Consider the following 17896-nt stretch of genomic DNA (forward strand, 5'->3'; position numbering starts at 1 on the left):
TAGAGTAGCTTCAAGAACCTCTACATTCTACACCACGTTAAGTTACTGGAAAAATTGTGAATAAAGATTAGGTATCTACGAAAACATTCATCCAGTGTTGTTGTTTTTTTTTTAAGTGTGTTGTTAGATGAGGCCTTCTCTGATTCAGATTTTTAAATTGTAATGAAACTGATCTCTAGAAATTACTGCCCTCAAAGATTTGAAGGAAGAACAAACCCCAGTTTAAAGGTTGTCAATTATGTGACTGATGCTGAGTGCAAAGGCTGGCTGAGACACATCTTTGTAGGACTTTTTTTTTTTTTTTTGCATTTTTTTTTTCTCTGTCATCCTTGCACAGGGGCCATGCTAATCTTTCTGTATTGTTTCACTTTAGTATGCGTGCTGCTGAAGTGAGCACTCTTTTAGGATTTTTATTAGGATTGTTTTTATTTCAGTTGGTGCTCTGGTTACAAAGATGCATAAGTTTTCAGTAGTATAATTCAATGTTATTTTCCTCACAAGCTCTTTAATTTTTCTGTATATGATTTTATAGAGTTTGAAGTTTTATAAGAACACATATGCCACTGTATAGCAGAAAGGGCTTTTTTTTTTTTGGTCATAAATTCATCATGAGGATTAAATGAATTAATATATGCGAAGTGCATAGAAGAGTGCCTGGTGCATAGCAGTAACTGTAAATATTTACCCTCAATGTTATTATTATACTAGTCTTTGGGAAAAATAACTTTAAATATTCGCACTGGCAAGGAATAATTAGAGATACAGAAAGTAGCATATAAATGCCAGATAAATGTGCTTTGGCAGTGGCTTCCTGAGTATGTGGGTACTTCATCATCCCTTGTTATTTCCTTTAACCTTGCCTACATCTTCATAAATCTTTTGTTAAATTCTCTTAAGTTATCTCTTTGTGTGTATTGCTTCTTCTGACATATATATTAAAAAGTTGTTTGTTTTTTGAAAAGACTTACAAGATAGAAAATCTTGAATATAGAAAGTCCTAGGGAATTCATGATAAATAATAAACAACTTCAGAAAGGTTACAGAATACAAGGTCAATATACAAAAATCAGTTGTGTATCTGTGCACTTGTAATGAATATCTTAAAAATGAAATTAAGAGGACATTCATTTACAGTTACTTTAGAAAGAATAAGATACATAGGAATGTTTTAATAGAAGTATAATACACCCTGAAAACTTTAAAACATTGTGAAAGAAATTAAAGAGACCTAAATAAATGGAAAGACATCCCGTGTTCATGGATTAGAATACTTACTATTGTTAATATGTCAGTATTCCCCAAATTGATCTACAGATAAATACAATCCCTATCTGAATCCCAGTTGGCTTTTTTTCCCCAGAAATTGACAAGCTTGTCCTATAATTTATATGATTTTGCTGGAGACCCATAATAACCCAAAGAATTTTGGAAAAGAACAAATTTGGGGGGATTCACACTTCTCAATTTCAAAATTTAGTTCAAAGCTATAGTGATCAGGACAGTGTGGTACTTGTGTAAGGACAGAATATGAATGAATGGGACAGAATCTAGAGTCCAGAAATAAACCCTCACACTATGGTGAAATGACTTTAGTCAAGGGTGCCAAAACAATTCAACAATAAAAGAAATCTTTTCAGCAGAGTTTGCTGGAACAGCTGGATACCCACATAGAAAAGAGTAAAGTTGATCCTTAGTTCACACTGTTCAAAAATTGACTAAAAATATATCATGGGCCTAAATGTAATACCTACAATTACACAACTCTTAGGTACAAACTTATGGTAATAAATCTTGGTGACCTTAGGTTAAGCCATGGTTTCTTAGATATGACACCAGAAGTACAAGTAACAACAACAAAATAGATAAATCAGACTTCAACAATTAAAAAAGACATTTGTGTTTCAAAGGACACCATCAAAAAAGTAAAAAGGCAACTATAGAATAGGACAAAATATTTGCATATTTGCAAATAATAAGGGACTAGTATCTGAGATATATAAATAACTCTTATACCTCTATAGTAAAAAGACCTTCTAATAAAAAACTGGACCTGAGGCTTTGAACAGTTATTTTTTCAAAGAAGGTATACCGATGGCCCACAAGCACATGGAGGTGGCCAACATCCTTAGTCATTAAGGAAATGCAAGTCACAACCACAATGAGATAGCACCTCATACCTAGTAGGTGGCTATAATAAAAAAGACAATACTACATGTTGGTGAAGATGTGAAGAAATTGGAATTCTCATTCATTACTGGTAGGAATATAACCTGGTGCAGCCACTTTGGAAAACAGCTTGGCAGTGCCTCAAAATATTAAGCATATACTTATAAAATCCAGCAGTTTCACTCATAGGTATACAGCCAAGAGAAATCCAAAATTCATGTCTACACTAAAGCTTGTGCGTGAATATTCATGGAAACATTGTTCCTAATAGTCAAGAAATGGAAACAACTCAAATGTCCATCATCATATGAATGGATAAACAAAATGTGGCATTATACATACATACACGCACAGACACACAGGCACACAGGCGCGCGCGCGCGCGCACACACACACACACACACACACTCATACAGTGGAATATTATTCAGCTGTAAAAAGGAAAGAAGTAGTGATACATGTTATAACATAGATGAAACTTGGAAATGTGCTGAGGAGAGAAGCCTGTCACAATACTAATTATATGATTTCACTTATATGAAAGGCCCCAGATAGTCAAATCTATAGAGCTAGAAATTAGGTCAGAGGTTTCCAGGGGCTGGAGGATAGAGCTAATGGGTAGTGACTGCTATGGAGACAGGGTTTCTTTTGGGGTCAAGAAAACTGTTCTAAAATTAGTGGTGATAATTGTTTAACTCTGTGAATATATGCAAAACCACTGAATTATATACCTAAAGTCATATTAAAGCAATTACAGATATAATGGTTGGAAAAGAAGAAATAAACCTGCCATTATGTTCTTTCCTTTTTTATTTGAGTATAGTTGATGCACAATGTTACATTAGTTTCAGGTGTACAACTTAGTGATTTGACAGGTTTATACATCATACTATTAAGACTGTCATTATTTTAAGAAGATATGATTATGTTCGTAGAAAATCCCAATAATCTAAAAAATATTAGGAAATAAGTTAGAAAGGTAGATAGTTGTATATAAGGTTAATACACAAAAGCTGATGTGTTTCTATATTGTAGTATGAAACCATTAGTAAACATGAGCTTTTAAAAGATTGTTTTTCACAGTCTCTAGTATTCTGTAAAATTCTGAGAAAGCCGTAGATAATGTAAGCTTTATGGTACAAGTTAGTTTTGGATTTTCAGTTTCGGTTGCATAAGAGATATCCCAATGCTCAGGTCCTGCCCAAAGCCAATAAATTAGAATCTCTGAGATAGGACCTAAGCATTATGTCTTTTAAGTCTCCCCTGGCAGTTCCAATGTGCAGCAAAGGTTAAAGAGCATTAAAAGCACTGAAGTTTTCCTGATGTGTAATCAATTTAATTAACAGTATCATGTTGAGATGAACTTATATTGAATATAGGGTAAAAGATGACTATAAAACAAGAAACAGACTCAACTCTAGAGAGCAAACTGATGGTTACCAGAGGGGAGGTGGGTGGGGGGATGGGTGACCTAGGTGATGGGGATTGAGGAGGGCACTTGTGATGAGCACTGGGTGTCATATGTAAGTGTTGAGTCACTATATCCTACCCCTGAGACTAATATTACCCTCTCTGTTACCTCACTGGAATTTAAATTAAAACTTTAAGAAAAAGATAGGTGTCAACAGTTCAGGCTTTCTTTCCTTTAATGAGGTTTTGTAATTCAGCACCCTGGGTATTTCTACGGAACTAGAAAAAGAGTTGGAGGAACGGCTGGTGTTCCATTTGATGAGCCCCAAAGCCCCTCGCTTTGTACCAGCTGGCTTTGGGTCTTCCCAGGGTTCCGGTGGGAGCACTTGCCAGCCACATCATTACTTCTGAGATTCATGTTCTAGATGTCCCTGGAGAGCTCTCACACCCTCTGCCTTTCCTTTGCTTTTTTGTCCTCAGCATCATGTGGGTACACTCAGACGCAGGACCCACCTTCTGTCACACTTTATTATTACACCTCGCCATAAACACATCCCCATGCCACTCCCTCACCCCGATTATGGCATTCTCACTACGTGTTAGTCATGATGTCTCTAGGAATGGAGACGCCACCTCCCACAACACCTTCCAATCCATTTACTGCTTTCCTGGCATTCCCAAGGATTCTTAATTTTTTTAATGTTTATTTATTTTTGAGAGACACAGACAGACGGAGCATGAGGAGGGGAGAGGCAGAGAGAGGGAGACACAGAATCCGAAGCAGGTTCCAGGCTCGGAGCTGTCAGCACAGAGCCTGACATGGGGCTCGAACTCACAGACTGTGAGATCATGACCTGGGCCTAAGTTCGGAGGCTTAACCGACTCAGCCACCCAGGTGCATCCCCCTCCCCCCCCCCCCCCCCCAGGAGTCTCAGAACATGCTCAGGTTTGGGGTCATCTTTGCCAAGTGAATCTCCTTTCTTCCTCTAAGATGTTATCCCATGGGGTGCCTGGTGGCTCAGTCCACTGAGCGCCCGACTCTTGATTTCGGTTCACGTCATGATCTCACAGTTTGTGAGATTGAACCCTGTGTGGGGCTCAGTACTGACAGTGAGGAGCCTGCTTGGGATTCTGTCTCCTCTCTCTCTGGCCCTCCCCCATGTGCTCTCTTTCTCTCAAAATTAACTTAAAAAAATGTTATCTCAGTACTCTCAAATTCGTTTTATTTTTTACCATAGCACTTACCTGACAATAAAAATTTAAATTTCTTTAACTGCCTGTATCCTTAAGATAAAATGTATACTCCAGGAGGACAGGGATCTTTTTGTTTGTTTTCCTCCTGTCCCTCAGTGTTAAGATTAGTGTTCAGTGAATAGCTATGGGGACAAAAATGGAACCATAATATCTATTCTATGTTATAAACTGAACTTTATACTTAAAGTTTTCTTGCCATTACATATTCTTCTACAAAACCATTTTCCTTTTTTATTTTTACGTTTTTTTTATCTGAGTATAGTTGACACACATTGGTACATTAGTTACAGGTGTATGACATACTGTTTCAACTTCTCTACATGTTATGCTGTGCTCACCAGAAGTATAGTGACCATCTGTCACCATACAATGGTACTGCGATATCATTGAAATACCCTATGCTATGCCTCCCCGTCCCATGACTTATTCATTCCATAACTAGAAGCTTGTATCTCCTTCTCCCCTTCACCCATTTTGACCATCCCCCACCCCCTTTCCTCCAGCAAACTTCAATTTGTTCTCTGTATTTATACGTCTGATTCTGCTCTTTCTACAATACCATTTTAAATGACCGGATATATTATTGTTTATGATTGCAATGCTTTTTATTTTTTTTATAAGCAACAGTCTATGGCTGGACATTTTTTAAAATGAAATTTATTGTCAAATTGGTTTCCATACAACACCCAGTGCTCATCCCAACTAGTGCTCTCCTCAATGCCCATCACCCACTTTCCCCTCTCCCACACCCTCCATCAACCCTCAGTTTGTTCTCAGTATTTAAGAGTCTCTTATGGTTTGCCTCCTCCCCTCTCTGTAACTTTTTTTCCTCCTTTCCCCTTCCCCCTGGTCCTCTGCTGAGTTTCTCAGAATCCACATATGAGTGAAAACATATGGTACCTGTTCTTCTCTGCCTGACTTATTTCACTTTGCATAACACTTTCCAGTTCCATCCACGTTGCTACAAATGGCCAGATTTCATTCTTTCTCATTGCCAAGTAGTATTCCATTGTATATATAAACCACATCTTCTTTATCCATTCATCGGTTGATGGACATTTAGGCTTTTTCCATAATTTGGCTATTGTTGAAAGTGCTGCCATAAACACCGGGGTACAAATGCCCCTATGCATCAGCACTCCTCTCTCCCTTGGGTAAATTCCTAGCAGTGCTATTGCTGGGTCATAGGGTAGATCTATTTTTAATTTTTTGAGGAATCTCCACAGTGTTTTCCAGAGCGGCTGCACCAGTTTGCATTCCCACCAACAGTGCAAGAGGGTTTCCGTTTCTCCACAGCCTCTTGGCTGGACATTTTTATTACCACCACCAATCACCCTGTTTTTTGCTCTTTATAGTGCTACAGCAAACATCTTTGAAAAGCTGTAAAAGCAGAAGCCTAAAAGCAGTGAATAAGCATAATTATAAGGTTTCTCATATGCATTGTCAAATTTTCATAGAAGATGAATATTTACATGTACTTCCATCAGAGGTGGGGGTTCTAATTTTAAACAGGGTAGTCAGATAAGACTTTGCTGAGAAAATAACATTTAAGCAAAAATTTTAGGAAGTAAGCCATGCATGCATCTGGGAAAAGTACAAAAATTTTGAGGCAAGTAAGTGTCTCACATGCTCAAAGAAGAGCTAGAAGGCTGGTGTGGCTGGAGGAGAGGTGGGAGATTAGATCAAAGGGGCTGTGGGATTTTTAAGGTCCTTATAGACCACTGTGCAGACTTTGCCCTTTATTCTGAGATGGAGAGCCTTTAGAGGGTTTTTAGCAGAGGTAAGTGGTAAAACTTGGCTTACATTTTAAAAGATCACTTTGGAGGCTCCTGGGTGGCTCAGTCGGTTGAGTGTCCGGCTTTGGCTCAGATCATGATCTGAGTTCAAGCCCTGAGTCAGGCTCTGTGCTGACAGCTCGGGGCCTGGAGCCTGTTTCGGATTCTGTGTCTCCCTGTTTCTCTGCTCCTCCCCTGCTGGTGCTCTGTCTCTCTCTCTCTCTCTCTCTCTCTCTCTCTCTCTCTCAAAAATAAATAAATAAGCACTAAAAAACATTTAAAAGATCACTTTGGTCATTGTATTGAGAATAGGTTGAGTTTAATAAGGCAAAGGTAGCAGAAGGGAGATGAGTTAAGAGGATATTGCAATAATCTAGGCTTACCAGGGTGGTAGCAGTGGAGGCAGGGAAAAGTAATAAGATCGTGGAAATGTTTTGAAGTGGAACTGGCAAGATTTTCCTGTAGATTGAAAATGAGACAACAGAGAGGAATCAAAAGTGACTCCAGAATTTTTGGCCTGAGTAAATTGCAGGCTCATCAGATTGTCATCAGTTTATATGGGGAAGACTGTGGGTGGAGCAGGTCCATCTTCAATAAGACTTGGAGTTCAGTTGGACATATTAACTTTGAGATACAGATTAGATATCAAAATGTAGCTGTTGAGTAGACAGCTGAGTATATGAGACTGACAGTCAAGGGCAAAGCCCAAGCTGGAGATACACATTTGGGCACTGTTAGATTATGTATGGTATAGATCACTAAGGAAGTAGGTAAGTATAGATAGAAGAAGTCCAAGACTAAACTTGGGGAGCTGTGATATTAGGAGGTTGGAGAGATGTGGTGGAATCAGCACAGCAGACTGGTTCCTCCTTCAAAGTTATTTAACAAAATACGTAATTTGAAATGATATTGCCAATCACCTGTTGATATCCTAGTGCTGTCATTCTAGTTATACCTATCTTGGGATTAAATCTATCGCTTTCTGGAATATAGAAATAGAATATTATGAAGTGGTCCCTAGAGAAGCCTTAATTTTAGGTAGGAATCCTGAAGACTCTCTATCTACAGACCTCAAAGAATATTTCACTGGGAGCTAAAATCAGAGATCATGGGAGAAGCCATAAAACTTCTTATGTTATCTAAATAGGAGCTTTTTGCCTTATGTGAGGAAAAAAGCAAGAGTAAGTATGTAGGAAACATCTGTGTATTTAGAAATGTAGTTATGGGAAAACAGAAAGGAAATGGCACAGGCTTTGGAGTCAGTTGGATCAAGGTTTGTATCCTTGGTCTGCTGTTTATTAACTATATGGTCTTGGGAAAGTTACTAGCTGTGTTTTTTTCGGAAACCTCAAGTAAGTGGAGGAATATAAATTTGAAGAGTTACATGCAAAGAATGCATATCAAAATGTCTAACACAGTGCCTAATGTATAGTAGACGTTCAAACTATAATGGCCTATGTGCCTTTATTATTTTTATTAAGTTCATGCAAATGAACAAAGCAGATTTTGTTATGACACTCCAGGCTCCAGTGTGTTTCCAGGTTCCAGATGAGGCCATGGCCCTGATGATCTCTATAATGAGAAGTAGAGATCTAAGAAAGAAATGAGAATTGGGTGACCCTCAATGGCCCCTGTTTAAAACTATGTTTTTATTTTGGAGTAAACTTGCCTCTGTCCAAGGCAGAATGCAATATAAAATCCTTTTGGGGACGTAGGGATTGAGATCAGTGAAATAACATTAGTGAAGTCCAGCTGGCATTTCCCTCAAGGGGAGAACACAGTACAACCTTGGATGTAGGAGTCAGGAGTGCAGGGAATAGTAGAGGGAAAGGGATCTGTGAAATGCAGCTTGGCACTCGGAGAAGTCTTGATGGTTCATAGTCTTGATAGTTCAGCCCCCAAACCCATGCTGCTGGTCACTGTGCTTGGATAACTCACTCTAATAATTGGGGCTGAAAAAATTGTTAGAAAAAACTTATACTGAGGAGTTGATTGAATAGTGATCAATATGATTTGTTTTTGTGTAAGTCATAGGCAATGGGTGAAGAGGAAATATCTTGCCTGGAATATGGTTGCTCTTGCCTTCAACACTTGAAGACTTCAGCTTGAGGAATTTTTTTTTGTTAAGGGTTTATTTGTAAACCTTTTAATTTTTTTTTTTTACCGTTTATTTATTTTTCAGAGAAAGAGAGAGAGAGAGAGAGAGAGAGAGAGAATGTGAGCAGGGGAGGGGCAGAGACAGAGGGAGACACAGAATCCGAAGCAGGCTCCAGGCTCTGAGCTGTCAGCACAGAGCCCCATGCGGGGCTCGAACTCACGAGCTGTGAGATGGTGATATGAGCTGAAGTTGGACACTTAACCGACTGAGCCACCCAGGTGCCCCAAGGAATTTTTTTTAATGGCTCTAACTTTGTTAAATCTGGGTCTTGACCAGGTTGCCAACTTAAAATACAGAGAGCACTGGGCTTTTTTTTTTTTTTTAACATTTTCTTCTGATATTTCTTTTACTCATATTTGCATTTCACAGAGTCAAGTGGCAGAAGATATATTTAGAAATATTTTGGGAGTATATGGGTAGGGTGGGTGGGAGGTCTCAAGGAGGTTTGGATGCCATTCTGATGGTTTTAGAGTTTATTTCAGGACAATTGGGAACAATTGAAGGTTTTTACCTCCCAATATAGAAACCAGTTATTTTATTTTATTTTTTAAATGTTTATTTATTTATCAGAGAGAGATTGGGGGTGGGGAGAAGGGCTGAGAGAGAGAGAGGGAGAGAGAAAATCCCAAGCAGGCTCCTCACTGTCAGCACAGAGCCCAATGTAGGGGTTAATCTCATGAACCAGGAGATCATGACCTGAGCTATAATCAAGAGTTAGATGCTTAACCAGCTGAGCACCCCAGAAAGAAGTTCTTCTAGAGACTATGTTTTAAAGGTTGTATTGGTTTTCTATGGCTCCTATAACAAATTATCAGAAACACCTTAAACAACACAAATTTCTTATGTTACAATACTGTAGGTCAGAAGTTTGACCAGTTTTAATGGGCTAAACTCAAAGTGTTGTCAAGGTTGTGCTTCTTGTTAGAGAGAATCCATTTCCTTGCCTATTTTGGTTGTTGTTAGAATTCAGTTCCTTGCAATTGTAGTACTAAAGTTCCCATTTCTTTGCTAGCTGGAAGCTGAGGTTTGCTCTCAGTTTCTAGAGACTGCTTACATTTCTTGCTTTGTAGCCCCCTTCTTCCATTTTCAAAACCTGCAATGGCAGCTCAGGTCTTTCTCATGCTTTGAATCTCTGCTGCCTTTCTGTTGTCACATCTCTTTGCCCAAATATTCTCTCTTCTTCTTCTATTTTTAACAGCCCATATGATTGCACTGGCCCCACCCACATAATCCAGGATAATCTTCCCATCCTCAAGTCCATAAGCATAATCACAGCTGCAAAACTGACTTTTTCATGGAAAAAAACCCATATTTATGGGTTCTGGGGATTAGGGTGTGGACATCTTTGGGGAGCCATTATTCTGCCTAACACCAAGGTCTTTAATGTATAGATTGTGTTTTAAATTTAGGGAATAGGAAATATTATCCAAGGGTAGTGTGTGGTTGTTTCCTCAGTCTACATCTGTTGGAAGATTACCCATCCTTGTCCTGTATTCCCCAGTCTCTTGGATATCCAGAATTCCCTGATCATTTCCAGATTTGGGGCCCCGGAGTTCTCAGTTTTCAAGTTCTTTACCATGTCTTCAACCAGAGGACTGGTACCTGCTTTCTTGACCTTATTAATCCCGTGGTCTGTGTGTAGCTAAGCCCAATTTCTGCCCTTCCTTCACCTCCTCTCAGCCATATCTGCTTCTGGAATCTTCCACTGCCCTGAGATTATACTCTTCTTGGATCTAGATGACTTCTTCACCCTGTTCTGGAGCTGCCAGGCTTCCTGTTGGACTTGATTTATGGCAGTGACCCTGTCCTGAAGTTCTCTTTGTTAGCCTCTTATGCATCCGCTAACTCTCTCCCTGTAGCATGCTGCAGTCAGTGTAGCAGTGAGAGGGAGCATGGCCGTTCTTAGGAGAGATTATTCCAGTACCCAGGATTTTAGCCACAAGTGAAAGCTTCAAGCTGTTTGAATGATAAGAGAAGTAGCAGAAAAATAGAAGCCAAAATCTGTTGTGATGCCACAGACTCCCCTATAATTTTGAGGCTGAGAGCATGGGATTGAGAAACGATATTTGGAGGTTCTATTCTAGGCTCTGATGTCTGTCAGCTTTGGATAATATTAAGTACTCTCTTTTAGTCTCATTTTTCTCATTTGTAAAGTGAGGATAAAAGATAACCTCAGAGGATTGTTGTGAGCATTAAACGAGATAATGGGTATAACCCTACTACTGTGTGAAGAGTGCTCATGTCATGTTTTGTCCTTGGTTCTTCACATCATTATGGGATATGGGAAGAGACACAACCACGAAAACATAGGCTACTGGTGTAATGCATTTCTGTTTGGAGATTTTTATTTTGAGTTTGGAGAAAATAGTGGCCTGTATAGTCAATGACTAGAGCCAGTGGGATACAGAGAGCGTAGAAGGGTGTCATTTATCCTTAGTGATGTTCTCGATCCAGGAGGTATATTTGTGAACATTGGTGTAGATTCCGACATCCCCTCCCATGAAGTGACCGACCTCGATTCCCTGGAGCTTGTTTTTGCAGATGACAGTAGCGACGGCCACCTCCTACCAGAGATCATGCAGAGGGAGAGAGACAAGAGAGATATGATCGGATCTTCTCACAGGAGCCCTCTAGTCCCCCAGTGGGATGAGCCCTGCCCAGAGGTAGGCTCATGGGTTATGGAAACAGCACCGAATTGGGAGATAGGAAGCTGGAGTCATTTACCTAGCTTTGCTGTAACTAGCCTTGTTTCATCTTGAGAAAGTCAGAGAAAAACCTCTCTAGAACTCACATGTAAAATGAGTCAAACCCCATTTACTTGGACTGGTGAAGCGAGTTTCCCTTGTGAAAAGTTTGAATTCTTTTTTAAAGCAATGCCTGTTTTTTCTTGCAGCTATGAGAGTAATAAATCTAGCAAAGTGTTATTAACTAGAGCAATTGCATGCCACACTTTAATGGATAAAGGCATCTGTAAGGAGGGCCTGGTGCAGCCTTATCAAATTCTCAAAAGATTGCGAGAGGATGAGGGCTTTCTAATTTTCTAATCGCTGTCATGATTAAACTAGACACATACAAGCAAATGAATGTTGAATACAGAGAAAAGATTACCCCAAAAATTCGGCTGAACACTTTCACAAATTTCACGCATAAGGAGTTCCTATGGCTTTTTCCTTGTTCAGTTTTCTGGCACTCTTTATCAGACATCACAGGAGCCTCCAGGTTCTGCCTTAAATCAGGATGCCTGCCTGAGGGAAGACAGGATAAAAAAGGTTGACTGCTCGCAATTGTTATTTAGACTCTCCAGTCACTGCCCTGTGTTTCAACTGGTGTTTTGTGTGTATGTCTGAAGAAAAAAGGGCTGAGAAAAGGCAAGGATCTTGTGCATGGTTATGAGAGTTAATCTAGAGGATTGAAAAAATAGCCTGCATGACTCTTTTAAGAAGTGGTTTTCTTTCCATCGTATCTAGTCTTGGAGGAATATGGGTTGACCTGACTCAGGTCCTCAGAGGTGTCCCCTACGTGCAAAATGAGCCTGGATGCAAGGGAGGAGCACAGCCTCCCTGATGTGAACCATGTGTCTGGCAGTCAGGAATAGTGTGGCCTGTGTGCAGAGTCCGATGGCCTGGTGGCCCCGGCTGCTGGAGCCTGGAGGAGGTAGCTCTGTGTCATCGTGTCATCACTGGGTTGGGAGGAGCTTTGGACTTCCGGATGAGTCTCTTTTTCCTAGCACCCTCATGGTCTCCATCCATTCTCCTCTCCTCTCTTCTCAGCTCTGTGGACATGGGTGACTGATGACCCTGATTTGCTGTGGAAGGTACACTCACCATTGTTATCTTGGCTCCAGTCCAAACCTGAGAGCAGACAGACAGTGCCTGGCCGGACATTGCTGGTGGCGAGGGAAAGTGGCTGGACTTTGTTGTTGAAGTTGGCAGGCTTAGCCAGCTTAATGAGCATGAGGTCATCCTGGGGAGCGCTATGGCTGTAGTTCCAGTAGCGGATAATCTGAATGGGGTTAATTGTCTGCTCTGTGCCATCTCTGACTCTGATCCTGAAATTTCCCAGCATCACTTTCAGGTTTCTGGAGGGAGAAGGGGGTGGGAGTAATCACTGTCACCACCACCACCACCACCACCACCACCACCACCATCATCATCAAAGATATTAAATGTTATAATGTGTCAGGTACTATGCCAATTGCTCGGTCTGGATTCTGGATTACCTCATTTACTACTTACAACAAAACTATGAAGTGTATTCTATCTTTAATCCATTTAACAGTTGATGGAACCACATAGCAGTAATTCCCCCATGGTCACACAGTAGGTGGTGGAGCCTTAACCACTGTGTTTTCATGTAGCATCCTTAATGTAGTAAAGAGGAAAATCATGCATGGCATAGAAATAATATTTTCCCTCCACTCCAGCTCCAGCCTCTCCAACTGAGCATTTCCATTCTGGTGGAGGTAAGACAATGGCATGACCTGAGTGGTGGAGATCCGTTGGTTTCATTAGACCCACTCACAACCCTGCTTCATCCTGCTCTCTGCCTTTGGAAGGTGTTACATACGGATTAAGCCAATGGGTTCTCCTGTCCTCTGCTCTCTGCTTGGGTTTCGGTTGATAGCAAGCACCAGGAAGTAGTTAGAGGAGAAGAGTGAGGTTCGAGTATTTATCCTCCAAGCTCCCTTCCTGCAGGGCTGCCCCAGCTTCTATCAGGCAATCCCTGTACACAGGGCTTCCTCTCTTCCTTTCTCTCTCCTCCCACCCTCCCCTGCTCCCCTCTCCTTTGAACCAACCTCTCCTCTTGCCCCTTTAGGTCTAGGGGGGAGTAACTATACCCTTCTAATACTAATCCTGGGGGCACTGAACTCTTCTTTGTGCTTCCCCTATAACTTGTCCGTGCCTTTGTCGTTAGTCATTTTTAAAAATTCTCCTCAATTTATCCAATTTGAGTGTACCCTCAGTTACCTGCTGGTCCCTTAATTAATAAAACACATTTATCTCATCAGTAAAAAACTTGAAACAAACTGATGGGAGACTGAGGAGGCACAGTGTATGGAACAGGTTTCCTTCCCAGCTGCAGTAGTGACATTTGGAGCCGGGTAATTGTTGAGGGGGTGCACATTGTAGAATGTTTAGTAGCATCCTTGCCATGGGCCCTATTCTCTAGATAGATGCCAGTAGCACAGCACCCCTCAGTCCACTGTGACAACCGAAAATATCTACACTTTGCCAAATGTACCCTGGAAGGAAAAGTTGCCTCCCTTTGAGAACCACTCATGTAGAATGAATCAGGCTGTTTCAAGGGGTGGGAGTGAGGGTTCCCAACACTCACGGTAAGTAGCAGTGAGCTGGGGCCAACACCCAGTTGTTTTTGATGAGGACACCCACACAGGGGTTGAAGTGCGACTTGAGGTATACCAAGTAGGGAGCATGGTCGTCTTTCTGCACAGATGCGTGAGTAGAGAAAACTGTCCCTGAGAAAATAATTAGTATTCTTAACATATAAAACATTCTTAATATAGAAGACATATCTTAGGACAAATAAGACAGTTAACAGTTTCCTAGTTGAAAGGAACATGGATAGTTTTCTTTCTTTCTTTCTTTCTTTCTTTCTTTCTTTCTTTCTTTCTCTCTTTCTCTTTCTTTCTTGCTTTCTTTCTTTCTTTCTTTCTTTCTTTCTTTCTTTCTTTCTTATTATTTTAATGTCTATTTCATTTTTGAGAGAGAGAGAGCCAGAGTATGAGCAGGGAGGGGGAGAGAGGGAGACAGAATCTGAAGCAGGCTTCAGGCTCTGAGCTGTTAGCCCAGAGCCCAAGATGGGGTTTGAACTCATGAACCGTGAGATCATGACCTGAGCCAAAGTCAGATGCTTAGCTGACTGAGCCACCCAGGTGCCCCTAGAATATGGATAATTTTAAAGAAATAATTGATTGGCCAGGAAATATGAAAATGTTTGACCCTCTTTTTCTAATAAAATGTAAATTAAAATGATATACAATTTTATCTGATACTTACAATATTAATTTTTGGCTTAATGTTGATAATATTGAATCTAAGAAAGTACAATGAAGAGACTCTTTTACTACATGTAGCAACATGAATTGATTCTGTCTTTTTGAAAAGCAATTTAGAAATAGGCATCAAAAGTGTAAATAGTTCATCACTTGTGACCTAATAGTTCCAACCCTAAGAATCTGTCCTAAAATAATCAGATATGGACAAAGATTATGAATGTGTGCTCATTTTAACTATTATACTATTATACTATTTATAATAGGTAAACACTGGAAATATAAGTGTCCAATATAGTAATGTAGGGCATTTGAAATAAAAAAAGTACATTTGAAATAAAAAAGTACATCAATATATGGAAATATTAAAATTGTATTTATAAAGAATATTAAACAGCAAAGGAAATATTAATAACCTTTCTTTAAGTTAAAAATGATAATGAAATGTATATTAATCTAGTAATCCAGTTGTCTAAAAACAAGCAAAGAAACAAAAAGATAAACCATTTGAATGACAAATAAATAAATGAAGCCTGAGAGTAAGTTGAAGTGTTAGCATGTGTTGACTGTGAGGTGAGGTTATGAAGTGTTTATTTTTTTCCTACTTTTTAATATTTCTAAGTTTTTAATATTAACATGTAATATTTAAAAAATGACTTATTAAAGAAAAACACTTAAGAAAGGGAGGAAGGCCGCTTGTAGTATCAGAAATAAAATACTGTTCTTACCTCGGCTGCCCTTGGTTCTTCCATTTATCCTTCCCAAGTCTTGGCCTCCACCTCCCCATACCCTTTTATGATCACATAGTTAGAAATCCCAAGGGAAAAAGGACAGGAGGCATTGAGGCATTGAGCTCTTGTTCTAAGTGCTTTACATGGATTTATTTAACACTTTCACAACATCTCTATGATGTAGTTAGTAATATCCCCATTTTGACTGAAGAAACTAAAGCATGGGTAGATTGACTTGTCTGTGCACACACGGTTAATAGTGATGCAACATAGACGGTCTGGAGGTGGTGGGAGATGCCTCACCAGCAAATTCTGCCATCAGAAGGACTCGTGGAAGTCAGGGAGTGCAGGGGGTAGGGCCCTTGCATTTGATCTTTTGTTTCTACCTTCTTCATTCCCTGCTTTCTGAGTCTCTAAGCTTCTGGAATAGGGGGGATATCAGACTTCGGAATGTGTTCTTTGTCCCTGTGACCACACTGGGACTTGCCCAGTGGGTGATGAAGCCCACATTTTGGAATCACCAGTGGGGAATGCTCACTGTCGAGCACTCTCCAAGGCAAGTGAGCACCATCACCCGTCCCATAGCTTAGCACTGGAAGGGTGAGCTCAGCCTCATGGGAGCCTATGGGTGTGGTCTGGGACAGGAGATACCTACTTCTGTCCATGACTGCTTTTCTTGGACTCTTCTTTTGTACCCTCTACACACCCCAATCTGCCTTCCTCCAGCCTGCATTAACCTGTGCCTTATAGGACAGAGTAGAAGCTCATGGATACATACCAGCAAGGACACCCAAATAAAAGATAAATTTCATAGCAGTCCAGATCTTTCCCCGTGAGATGCAGAAGATCAGCAGAGTATGGAACTCTCAGGAACACCTGGTAGAATCAATGGCTATGGTTAGGCGTGGGGACCCAAAATAGGATGGGAAAGCAGATCTGGGCATAAATGGGGGGAGGGAAGAAGGCTCCAGGTAGACAGATGAAGGTCCTTCTGCTCCAGGGAGGCTGGGGGATGGGAGACTGTGCCTCTCTTGGGTCTTTCAAAGAAGGAAAAAGAAGCCTTGTTCCTTAGACTTCCAGATCCAGGCTCCTCTCCCTGCTATGCCTCAAAGCCCATCTGCCCAAGTCAGCTGTCTATGGGAAAGGGACTCTGGCTCAGGACTCATCTTCCTCAGGGAGTTTCTGAGGCCAGGGCTGTGGGGGACAAGATGCTCCACCTTAGCTCAGGTAGACAGTGTCCCCAGGTTTGCTCTGAACACCCTAATAGTTACTTATACTTTCCCTTAGCCCCTCCCATCTTTATTACACTGGCTTCACCTTTCCCTGTGACCACTGTTTCATCACTCAGTCATCATCACCACCAGGTCTGGTGGTCCTGATCACCAGCTTTGAGCCAAGGAAATGTGGAAATGAAAAGCACTCATAGAACAGTTATTTCGGCAGTTGGAGAATGGTTTACATTCTGGATTGTATTAAATTTAGGATCTTCTGTGTTTTGGTGACAGTTCACAAGGCAGGACCTGTTGGTGCTTTTTACCTAATGAAAAGATTTCTCCGGCAATGATAAATGGCTAGGGTCATCCTTGGCTAATTTGGAGACACTCTAACAAGAACAGTTTCACTATTAGCTAACATTCATTGAACAGTTACCGAATCCGAGGCACTGAGCTACATTCTTTACTTCTGTATGGACATTGTCCATGGGGATTTTGTATCAGGTCAGTCTGAGATTTGTAAAATTACTATACTTTGTGCCACTCTAATCCTTCAGGGTTTCTTAAACCCATAATCTCATTCCAGTGGCACAACAACCTGCAAAGAGGAGACAGGGCTGGGGTGGTTTTTTTCTTGATCTGTAGGTGGCCGAACTGAAACAGAATTTAAGTCATTTTCTCAAAGTCACACATGATTGGAAAGATAGAAGTAGAATCCTGATCTCCTTATTGGGTACACACAGCTTTTCAACTATATTCTCCAGGCTTTGGCTAATCAACTAGCATTCCTAGACCTTGAAAGGTCCATTCCATCATGCAACTTCCCTGAGAATAGGGCTTCGTTATGAAATATGCTTGAGGTTCAAAGACAGGATGGAGCTATGGAAGGTTTTCTGTTGGTGAGGGTAGGAGTAGTTAGCACAGGTGAAAAGTTGAGAAAGAGATATTCTTTACTCTGACGTTGTTTGTCCTACATTTTTTGCAAAGTTTATGGACCAGGAAGGGAGTTTGGGTCCTTTCCAAAAACAACAGATTTTCTGGAGGAGGCTGTTACTGGGGACAGCTACCGGTCTATGAGTCTCAAATTAGTATCTCCAGCCCAGACCACCTGTCCCACAGATACAACTGCCTCCTGGAAACCTTTTTTTTTTTTTTTTTGCATCTGCTTTAGCTCC

General features: G+C 40.6%; 1 protein-coding gene, 1 long non-coding RNA gene and 1 other non-coding gene across 4 annotated transcripts in view; 1 reads left to right on the plus strand and 2 right to left on the minus strand.

Moving 5' to 3' along the window:
- The window catches only part of LOC125151830 (uncharacterized), a 65617-nt gene that overhangs the window by 28130 nt on the left and 19591 nt on the right, over positions 1-17896 (plus strand). The gene's annotated exons all lie outside the window — the stretch shown is intronic.
- LOC125161366 (U6 spliceosomal RNA) lies at positions 293-397 on the minus strand. The gene has a single exon (XR_007150579.1). It is a non-coding gene; the product is annotated as a U6 spliceosomal RNA (small nuclear RNA).
- Positions 11082-16794, minus strand: PRSS37 (serine protease 37). Of its 2 annotated transcripts, XM_047833216.1 has the most exons (6): positions 16725-16794; positions 16286-16383; positions 14098-14239; positions 12588-12841; positions 11872-12008; positions 11082-11327 (listed from the first exon to the last, which is right to left on the minus strand). In XM_047833216.1, exons 2-6 carry the CDS (start codon positions 16317-16319, stop codon positions 11187-11189), a joined length of 708 nt encoding a protein of 235 aa, XP_047689172.1. In that variant the 5' UTR covers positions 16320-16383; positions 16725-16794; the 3' UTR covers positions 11082-11186. The 2 variants fall into 2 exon arrangements, with proteins under 2 accessions (XP_047689172.1, XP_047689161.1); XM_047833205.1 differs by lacking the exon at positions 16725-16794 and having other exon boundaries at positions 16286-16718.

Source organism: Prionailurus viverrinus, chromosome A2 (genome assembly GCF_022837055.1).
Source record: "Prionailurus viverrinus isolate Anna chromosome A2, UM_Priviv_1.0, whole genome shotgun sequence".
Classification (NCBI taxonomy): Eukaryota; Metazoa; Chordata; class Mammalia; order Carnivora; family Felidae; genus Prionailurus; species Prionailurus viverrinus.